This window comes from Scyliorhinus torazame, chromosome 1, assembly GCF_047496885.1.
Source record: "Scyliorhinus torazame isolate Kashiwa2021f chromosome 1, sScyTor2.1, whole genome shotgun sequence".
NCBI classification, from domain to species: domain Eukaryota; kingdom Metazoa; phylum Chordata; class Chondrichthyes; order Carcharhiniformes; family Scyliorhinidae; genus Scyliorhinus; species Scyliorhinus torazame.
This window is the reverse complement of record NC_092707.1, coordinates 188,094,304-188,105,307: the sequence shown is the minus strand read 5'-3', so window position 1 is coordinate 188,105,307 and position 11,004 is coordinate 188,094,304. Positions and strand designations below refer to the sequence as shown.

The 11,004-nt window shown below is 44.7% G+C and overlaps 1 protein-coding gene across 1 annotated transcript in view; it reads left to right on the top strand.

Moving 5' to 3' along the window:
- Positions 1–827: 827 nt before the first annotated feature.
- The window catches only part of LOC140418834 (CUB and sushi domain-containing protein 1-like), a 573,350-nt gene continuing 563,173 nt past the window's right edge, over positions 828–11,004 (top strand). The window contains exon 1 of the mRNA XM_072502498.1: positions 828–1,091. Coding sequence (XP_072358599.1) covers positions 944–1,091 — 148 coding nt within the window. The 5' untranslated portion in view covers positions 828–943. The remainder of the gene's footprint in view (positions 1,092–11,004) is intronic.

Sequence of the window (11,004 nt, the reverse complement as noted above, 5' to 3'; positions counted from 1 at the left end):
AGAATATGTTGGATAAATTCAGCGGGTCTGGCAGCATCTGTGGAGATAGACACTCTGTTAATTTTCGAGTCCAATTTGTGTAGGGGTCAATGGACTCCAATCGTTCACTCTATTTCTCTCTCTCCACCGTTTCTGCCAGACCTGCTGAGATTATCCAGCATTTTCTGATTTATTTTTCTGCACAATGAGGCGTTCGAATAAACCTGTGGAGTTGTTTAAGGTGTAATATCCAGGACATGTGTTCCTATGGCAATGCAAATCAACAACACAGAAAACAAGTGGAACGATTTACACGATGTATAATATATGCGGGCATAAGAGAACAAGGTTTGGAGTTTTCCGAAATTATTAAACTGGGTATTTTTAAAAAAACCTAATTATTAATAAATAAAGCAGTTATGATCCAAATATGATGCAGGTAATGGACAACATATTTCACACTGACAATGAGAATCTTCACATAATTCTGTACTTCACAAGTTCAATACAGTGTGCAATATTGCTCTATATTTCAGAGCAACATTACTCCACTCTTTCATCCACTCATATTTTAATGAAATCTCCTGTCAAGTGAGCACGTGTGCTAACTGTGTAATTCACTTAAGAGGATCTGACTAAAATAGGTTTGCAAAATGTGACACAAGGCAGAATCTTTTGGGGGAAAACGCCTGGTGAAGGCGCAAGCAACCCTCCCCGAGATGGTTCATTCCATGCGTGAAGCAGTTCGAGCAGGAGGGAAGCTCATCGTGCGCCGGATTTGTTTCCCCCCCTCCTCCTCCCTCAGCTCCTAAACGTTTCAGCACCAAAGGCGCTGAGCGAAAGAAGGGGAGGAATAAGATTTAGGAGGAGATAGAGGGACACATTTTTTTAAAAATCAGAAACCCCACCATCACCACAAGCCCCCGTCTCAACATCCCCTTGTGCCAGATATCAAGGAGCCAAGATGCATGCTGCTTCTGTCAGGTTTAAACCAACGCGGACGGGCTGGATCGCTGACAGTCTTGCTGCAGTCGGGATTACAGTTATCATGAAGGTGGAAATGAATTTGAGCTGGATTTTGTTCTGTTTGGGTTGGATTGCTACAGCAGGCGGTAAGTTAGCAACTGATATTTGCACACACTATGTTTTGCGCTGTTTTAAAAAAAAATACGCAATCTATTAATAGAGGCTTTTCTCTAATGTGGGGAGTATTTCGGGTTGGCGGTTGCTGTAGCAACACTGCATTTTCTCTCTCTCTCTATCTCTATCTCTCTCCCTCTCTTGTCTGTCCAGAAAACTATTGTGGACAGCAGCCTGTAAATAAGGGTAGTAAAGTGGGGATTCTCTTCAGCCGGTGCAGGAAGACGCGCGCTTGGATTTTCCCCATCACACAGCCCGCTGCTGTTCAGTGAGTCAGTGCATTGCCGCTTGTCTGAGGCGCTCTCACAGCGAGTTCCAAGTGCAATTGTGGAAAGTGGCGAAATCCCAACTACATTCTCACCGTGGCTGGTGTGGGATTAATGAACTTTTTTTTGTGCCCAAGGTTCAGCAAGGTGGCGAGCAGTTGGTGGGGGTGGGGGGGGGGGGGGTGGGGGGGCGATTGATGGATAAAGCGCCCGGGACTGAAGGATGGATGAAGCCAGGCAGCCAAAACCGTGCCGGGCTGCTGGAGATTCAGACTCTTGCTTCCTTGGCGATCTGTTTCAGTGGAACTTTCTTTTATTTTCCATCTCCGGACCTCTCGGCAACCCCACCATGGTTCCTTCCTCTTTGTTTTTGGTTACATTCGGTGCCAAAGCAAGACAAGGTCGTCCCATTAATGTGTGTGTGTGTTGAAACCTCTTCATTCACTGCCCTACTTTAGTTAACTAACTGGCGACGGATGGCTCTGTGAATCTCACAGAAGCGTTCTTCCAAACACTTTCCCCGATGTTCAAACACGGGTTTCCCCCACACCATCCTCTCACACAGCAGCGGGACAACGTGCTGCCTGGAAATTGGCTGGGACAGGAAGGGAAGAAGGGGGGGATATATTCTCAGGAATGACAGACAGAACCGCCAAAAAGTTGTCACTTTGTGCTGGAGCAGAGAGACGGGCAATGTTGGCTGGATTCATCTGCATACACCGTCACTGGTGAAGAGAGGGTGTTTGATATGCAATTACGTTGCATTGCGGGGAATGTTTAACCCGTCCTTGTGTTTTTAATATGGGTACCGCGAACAGCTCCCTCCACTAAGCAGGGGAGGTGTGAACCTACCTTAAAATGCGGTCTGACTTCAGCCCCGTCCCTCCTCATCCAACATCCGTTTTAATATTTAGTTCTGATTGAAAAGATTGTTTTTTTTTAAATTATTATTCTCGTTGCAAACTCCTTCCCAATATTTCGGCAGCCGCTGCACACTCTGAGCGAGGCCAGCCCCTGTTTTCATTGGGGTTGAGGAGAGCTCAGTGGATTGGGATCACTGACTGCCCACTCCAGCCTAGTTCCCCCCCCCCCCCCCCCCCCCCCCTCAGATGTCTTTTCCCAATATTCGGCCTCCCCCAAACCCCGTCCCTGGGGCGTGCTGAGGGAGAGGATTCCGTGCGAGGATGAGAGACGATTGCCCCTGGAGGAGGCGGAGGGGCAGAGCCGGCCCAGGGACCTGGAACAATTTGGTCTCTGCTCGTTGCAACTTCAAGGTGAAGAGGGACATCATTTTTAAATCCCGTGGGCCCTCGGGGGCGCCTCGTTCTCGGAAGGTGCTGGGGCTTTCTTTATTTGTTTAAAGTTGTGCTGCTTGATGCAGATGCTCATGACTTGGGGTGAATCATTTTTTTTTTGCAAAGAAATCTCATGGATATGCGTTGAGAGGGAGAGCAGGTGGGTGGTGAACGGTGTGGCTTCTCACACCGCATTGTGAGCTCTCGGGATGAATTGGAAGGGACCTTTGCCCAGCACACACACACACACAAGCGGTCACAATGCCCAACCTGGAGCAACATCCCTGGGAGGGAGGTGGGAGAACCCCTCCCTTCTGCTCAATGCAACACTTGGAAGCTGCAGCGAATGGATGTATTTCCCCGGTGACCAACCACAGCCTGTGTGCCCAGTCGCCTTGCTTCAATTCCCCACGATGAAACATACACGCCAGCCACACGGAGAACGCTGGGAGTCACTGCCCCCACCGTGAAACCGACCTGATCTTAAATCTGCAATTTCATGACAAAAGGGCGTATTGCCGACCCCGCCCCCCCCCCCCCCCCATAAGTCCTGCAGCGATTTTAACTTCAGCATCCTCGTCTTAATGCAACAGGCAATTGTGTCCCAGTTAGTTTCAACCAGGAGTATCCTGCTGACAGCCAGTATCCATTTATTAAGCTGCTTAACCACCGCCCCCCCCCCCCTCCCCATCCGCGTGGTCTTTTTTTGGGGGGTCTGACTATTCTCTAGAACTTTGGGAATATTTTCCATTGGTATCTTTCGCACTGGAGTCATTTTGATTATAAATAGACCCCCCCCCCCCCACCCCCACACACACACCATCTCTTACGGCATGTCAGCGTTTTAAATAAAACAAACAGAAGCAAATCTCCTTTTGTATTATTCACATCGGTGGAAATGGGAATAGACAGTGAGGCTGCAAGTCGAATTTCTCCCCATGTACATGTTTCCAGTGGGGAATCGTCAATTGGGGAAATTTCAGTCAAACAAAAGCATGTTTGGTCAATTAACCGGAGTAAACTGTCACGTTGGACTTGAGCTTCCGCAGTGGGAAGTACAAGCAAAGCGTTCATCGTCTTGAAAGAGCTAAAATCTGCACTCGCTGCCTTTGGGAGCCAATGGTGGTCAGTGAGGAGGGTAGCCCAATAGGCACAGAACAGGAATCCTTCACCTCCTCCGGCAGTGTTTTCCTCAATCAGCACGACTCGTTGTGAAACCTTGCTGAGTCAGTCATTCCTACACATGTTTTGTAAAAATTTAAAAAAGTATACATGTATGTTATCTTGGTTGATGTTAGGTCTCAGCTGACAACAGTGTTTGGTTTCCTGTTCTGGAACATGACCCCCACTCCTCCCGCTCTATTGGAAGGTGCAGCGTGAAACCAATATCTACCTTGGTTATGAATAGGCACATCACCGGGCAGCACACGTCTGTTGAAATGGGGAAGGCAGCATAGTACGGCAGGAGATTATACTGTAATGAGAAATGCAGTACTTTCAGGATGAAAGAAAACTGAGAACAAATAGATCCATAGAAAATACGTGGAGGAGTAGGCCAACATAATACAAAAGCAAATTACTGCCGATGCTGGAATCTGAAACAAAAAACAGAAAATACTGGACAATCTCAGCAGGTCTGACAGCATCTGTGGCGAGAAAAGGGAGAAGGCTATTCGGCCCTTCGAGCCTCCTCTGCCATCCATTACGATCATGGCTGATCATCAAACTCAGCAACCTGTTCTTGCTCCCCCCCTCCACCATCATCTTTGATCCCTTTAGCCCCCAAAACCATATCTAATTCCTTCTTGAAAACATGTTTTGGCCTCAACTGCTTTCTGTGGTAACAAATTCCACAGGCTCACCGCTCCCTGGGTGAAGACATTTCTTCTCATCTCAGTCCGAAATGGTCTACCCCAGATCCTTAGAACATGACCCTGGTTCTGGACTCCCCCACCATTGGAAACTTTTTTCCTGCATCTACCCTGTCTAGACCCGTTAGAATCATATACGTTTCTTTGAGATTCCCCCTCATTCTTCTAAACTGCAGCAAATATAGTCCTAACCGACTCAATCTATGCTCATATGTCAGTCACACCATCCCAGGAATCAGCCTCGTGAACCTTAGCTGCACTGTTTCTCAGAAAAGGAGACCAAAACAGCACATAATATTCCTGGTGTGGCCTCACCAAGGCCCAGTATAATTGTGGCAAACATTCCTGCTCCTGTACTCAAATCCTCTTGCCATAAAGGCCAACGTACCATTTGCTTTCTTTACCACCTGCCGTACCTGCATGCTTACCTTCAGTGACTGGTGTGCAGGGGAACCAAGGTCTCGTTGTGCATTCAGTGCTCTCAATCTATAGCCATTCAGAAGGGCAAGGAGAAGTGAATGATCCACTAAAGCAACCTGAGTTTTCGTGAAATTACATTTTTTTTCAATTATCTGAAAATTAAGGATTGCATAAACATTGAAACATTTTGTCCTCCTCCAACTTTCACATTTCCTCTTCCTGGATATCCTTGCTTTTATGCTGGAATACACTTAGGCCTGGGCAGTTGTCAAGGAATCTGGTATCAGGAGTGAGGAAATTTTCCAATCGCACAATCCTGTTATTATCCTGGAAGAACCAGCCTCCTCAATTTTTGTGTTGGGGAGACACATGTGGGCAAGAGGAGGGCATGGGCAGAAGGCAGGCCCGAGGCGGCAATGGAGGTGGGTGGATGGTGAGCCCATCATCTTAGAAGGCCCACATGTGTTTACTGTGAGATTGGCTCATTGTAATCATGACTGGTAGGCCCTCAGGCCCTCACCCTTCATCTCCACCCACCCCCATGCCCAATTCCTCTTTCCACCTTCAATGCTCCTTCAGGTACCAATGCCCCTTTGATACCCCTTCCATTAGCTCCATGTCCCCTATGCATCCTGCACTTCCAATATCCTCTATGTGTAGAACAAATGAGCCATTGGTATTTCTGGCAAGTCTTTGGAATATCCCTGGAAACTGACAGCATAATCAAACTTGCTTTGAAAATGTCCTTTGGAAAAAACATTTAAGTATTACAGCCTCGTAAAAATGTCAATCACCAATAGTATCAATTACCAAAATCTTTAATCCAGTTCACACCTCTTAATCTTGTGCAAATAAACACAGACATTTAAAAAACTCTTCAAAGAATGATCAAGGTGATAAAGATGTCATTCAAACAAAGCTAGCTGTCCACTGCAAGCTGTGTCAACATTGCCTGCAGGGATGCAACCAGTACCCATTCTTGAAGCTCTGACAAACATTCATAATGAGGTCAGCTAGAAACAGTGTCAACAGAAGCCGCTTGAACAGATGGCCATTCATCTGCTTTTCCCCCCAGATTGCTTCACTATGACTGGTTGGCTGAGCTCCAAGAATGGATAATCGACTCGGCTCCCACTGTAGACAATATTGACACAGTATGCAGGGAAATGCCAGCTTTGTTTTATTGATATATCTATAACCTCCGAGTAATGCTGATGATTTTTGAAAGAGCTTTTCAATGCCTCTGTCTTTATTTGCTCAGAATTAAGAGGTATGAAGTGGGTGATGGTTTTCAGTCATTGATGCAATGAATGGCTGTGATTGATTGAAAAACTTTATGAGAAGTTTTTTCATAGAATTTACAGTGCAGAAGGAGGCCATTCTGCCCATCGAGTCTGCACCGGCTCTTGGAACGAGCACCCTACCCAAGGTCAACACCTCCACCCTATCCCCATAACCCAGCAACTCCACCCAACACGAAGGGCAATTTTGGACACTAAGGGCAATTTATCATGGCCAATCCACCTAACCTGCACATCTTTGGACTGTGGGAGGAAACTGGAGCACCTGGAGGAAACCCACGCACACACGGGGAGGATGTGCAGACTCCGCACAGACAGTGACCCAAGCCAGAATCGAACCTGGGACCCTGGAGCTGTGAAGCAATTGTGCTATCCACAATGCTACAGTGCTGCCCAAGTTAAGAGATGCAATAATTTTCAAAGGTAATGTTGAATTACTGTATTGTTTTTAGTTTTTGATGCAAAACAGGCATTTTCCCAGGGTTCTTACCAGCCAGAGATGGTGCAAATTACATCTACTAGTAACATGGACTGGTTCCCTCAAGGCTGTGGGGCAGGGAGGTTGAAATTCCCACCACTGCAATGGAGCTGGCAAGGGTGAGAATGTTGCCTGCAGTTTTCAAGCCTGTACCCATATCCCATGCGAGCAAAAACCTCTGTGTACAGGACTAGGAAATCCATGTGCTTCCAACTCGACCCAACTGCACAAAAATCCAGGCCTTTGCATTTCCTGCAGAATGTTCCCCATTTGGGTAATGTCCACTTATGAACCTTGATGCTGAGCCATTCAAATGCACTTAAGCTTAATATCACACACTTGTAGTGCAAAACACAGACATCTTCTCCTAAACCCAGGAGATGAAAATTCTAATTTGTTGTAGGCTGGAACACATATTAAGTTGTACATATTATACATCAACAAATGACTCATATTATTCATCACTGCAGACTTCCTGATAAAAAATGTAGCTGGTTCTCGCATTTTATGGAAATCCAACTATTACATCCTTTCTTGAAGGATTGCAATGACAAACTGACTAACTCAGCGATGAGTGCACACCTGCACTTCCAGTTCCTTGATCTAAAGGGCGTTGGGACAAGTTGTAGCTTCCAATTTGCTATCACACCTGAAATCTGTTAGATTAGTGCACACTGGAATCCAGTCATTTAGACTAATTATATAAATGTGCGATCATTGAACGTGTTTTTTGGGGAATATTTGTATGGTTTCAGTAATGATCTTTGTGTGTAAGCAGTTGCAACCAATTTTTAATACCATTTGTTGAAATTCTGGAACATTGTAATGACCCGCACATTGAACTCGGGGCACATTGGGGAGGGGATGATGCAGTGGTATTGTCATTCGACTAGTAATTCAGAGACCCAGGGTAATGCTCTGAGAGCCCGGGTTTCAATGCCATCATGGCAGACGGTAGAAGTTGAATTCAATAAATATCTGGAAATAAAATCCTAAGGATGACCACAAAGCCCTTGCTGATTGTCAGAAAACTCCATCAGATTCACTAATGTCCTTTTGGCGAAAGAAACCTGCCTTCCTCACCTGGTCTGGCCTCCCGTGACACCAGGTCCACAGCAATGTGGTTAACTCTTAACTACCCTCTGGAATGGCCCAGCAAACCACTCAGTTCAAGGACAATTAGGGATGGGTAACAAATGCTGTCCATGCCAGTGATGCCGAGGTCCCATGATAGAATAAAAACACGTAGTAAGTACAACTATATGCATTTCCAAATGTCAAGCAATGTTGTTTAAGTCCTCATGTCATGTGCTGTTTCTTATGAAAATCTAGAATGTATGAGATAAGCAAAATACTCGGATGCTGGAATGTGGAACAAGAACACAGAATGTTGGGATAACCCAGAAGGTCTGGCAGCATCTGTAGGGAGAGAAAACAGAGCTAAAGCTTCAAGTCCGTTTTACTCTTCAGTAGAGCACTGATGTAGAATGTGTGAGGGATGTGCATAATGTTTATAATTGGTTTTAGTTGTATAAATGAATATCAACTTCTCCCACCACCACAGCTTTTCATTTTTTTTTTGCTTTGACCTTTAATTGACTCCTCTACTTTGACACACTAAGAAGGCTTAATTTACTGTACAAACCTACAGGAGATCGTGAAACAGGACCAGGTGTGAGTGAATTATTTGTTCACTTTTAAGATGTCTACATAAAAATAGATCTGAATCGTGCAAGGAGGCAGCCAACAGTTAAATGGTGTACAGTTATGTAGCACAAGCAAAAATACACTGGAGCTTTTATCAGTGGCAAAATAGCCAATTGAATAGAAATGATACTTTAACGATGTGTTTGATTTATATTATCTAAGTTTTAAGGCTTTATCAAATTTGGGTGGTGTTTGATTTCTCGAAATTCATGGTTAAGTTCGTCAATTTGTCATTACAATCCTTCAAGCAAGAATGTATTAGTTGTATTTCCATAAAATGTGAGAACAAGCTCACTTTTTATCTGGGAGGATTGAGTGATGGATAAAATGATTCCTTTGTTGATGTTTGATGTGAACAACTTTAATATGTGTCCCAGCCTACTTCAAAATGGAATTTACATCTCCTGTGTTTAGGATAAGATGTTTGTGTTCTGGACTACAGAGATATGTTTGCATGTTCAAAGTGCTGGAGACATTGGCCTTTTTCTTTTAGGAATTCTTCAATAACAATGATCTTAGATTATGAAGCTTCATTGTAGTGTTGGGTCTCTAAAGGGTCTTGGTGGCGCTGTTTCATGTTCTGTGAGAACATGAATGGTCAAAAAGGTTTCTGGGTCAGGTTGCCAGGGAAACATCCCTCATTAGGACCATCAGTTCAGTGCTGCCTTGTGTTCCACACAGGGATGAAGAGTGGCTTTCCAAAACAAAATTAAATTTCACATTGGACCTTGGATCATGAGGTTAAGGAAAAACCCTGGTTGTGCCTAGAATTTCATACTATTGGAAACCAATGTATGGTGCACCAATGCTTGTATTGTTCTTGATCATGTCTGATCATGGAGGTAAGACCCAGAAATTGATACGGCCCTTTTATAGGGAGAGAAGTGAAGCATTATAACACACAAGTGTACAAAGAACAAAGAATAAAGAACAAAGTAAAGTACAGCACAGGAACAATCCCTTCGGCCCTCCAAGCCTACGCCTACCATGCTGCCCGTCTAAACTAAAGTCATCTACACTTCCGGTGTCCGTATCCCTCTATTCCCATCCTATTCATGTATTTGTCAAGATGCCCCTTAAACATCACTATCGTCCCTGCTTCCACCACCTCCTCCGGCAGTGAGTTCCAGGCATCCACTACCCTCTGTGTAAAAACTTGCCTCGTACATCTCCTCTAAACCTTGCCCCTCGCACCTTAAACCTATGCCCCCTAGTAATTGGCCCCCTAGTAATTGAAAGTGTAGAATATGTTGCTTTATCTTTTGAGGGGGCTCCTACTTATTCTCCCAGTAAACTTGAATTTTCTTGATTCAGGTCAAAATACTTTAATAATGTTTGTTGATTCCCTCTGTGACCTTTTTATGATTGTCAGTTGTAATTTTTATCATCTGATTGTCCTGATGGAGTCTTGTTTTATTTTCTCTCTCTCTTAATCTCATCTGTCAAGAATTTTTGCATTGTGTGACAAAAGGACATGTCAAGTGTAGGAACAAAGCATCTTGTCCACAGCTCAGTTAACCTTTAGGATGTATACTTCTGCTGTCATTGTTTTCAATGCTGTTGTGATGCAGTTACCTGATTAAGCAAGCGTACATGACAGGCAAACAGAATAACGAGTGTGATTTTCTCGCAATCATTGGTTACTGCTGTGACTGCATCAGACAAGCTTGAGGAAAATCATGTTTAATCCATTAAGCCTGTAATGCACTCAATGCAAGTTTCCTCGATTTTTTGCACAGCTTTCAGATTCCACCCAGCAACCCTCTAGGAGTTATTTGCATTGCAATATCAGGAAATTTCCTACTTTTATTTTTTTTTAAATACATTTAGAGTACCCAATTCATTTTTTCCAATTAAGGGGCAATTTAGCGTGGCCAATCCACCTACCCTGCACATTGTTTGGGTTGTGGGCGCGAAACCCACGCAAACACGTGGAGAATGTGCAAACGCCCCACAGACAGTGATCAAGAGCCGGGATCGAACCTGGGACCTCGGCGCTGTGAGGCAGCAGTGCTAACCACTGCGCCACCATACTGCCCTTATTTCCTACTTTTATGTCACAAATGTAAACGTGTGTTCTTTTTATACGTAGCTGCTGCACGAGTCAGCTAATAAAAGTGAGAGCGAGGAGCATGAGAGTCTCAAGGGTCCCCAAATGCTCTTTGCTGTTATCTGGATGACGTTTCCCCTCAGTTTTGGTCACATTTCAGCAGCCTCATGGTACAACAGCCTTTTTCCACTTATACATTGTTTGACTTTCTCCACACCCCATCTTTGGAATAGTTTTGGAGTAATGCTCTTGCAGAATCCCAATCTACCACCCTAGACCATCCTTCCAGAGGAGGTAAGGAGAATAAGACAGCAACAAACACCAGCCTGGCAAGTGTCCACCCCAAACACATTTATGTAGGCAACATAGGTCCCTCAAGAACCTCTCTGAGGGGAAGTCAGAGTTTGATGGCTGCCCCTGCATATCACTGTGTTGCTCTATTAATAATGTTGGTGAACCACAAGACTTCCCTTATATCGATCAAATGACCACACAAC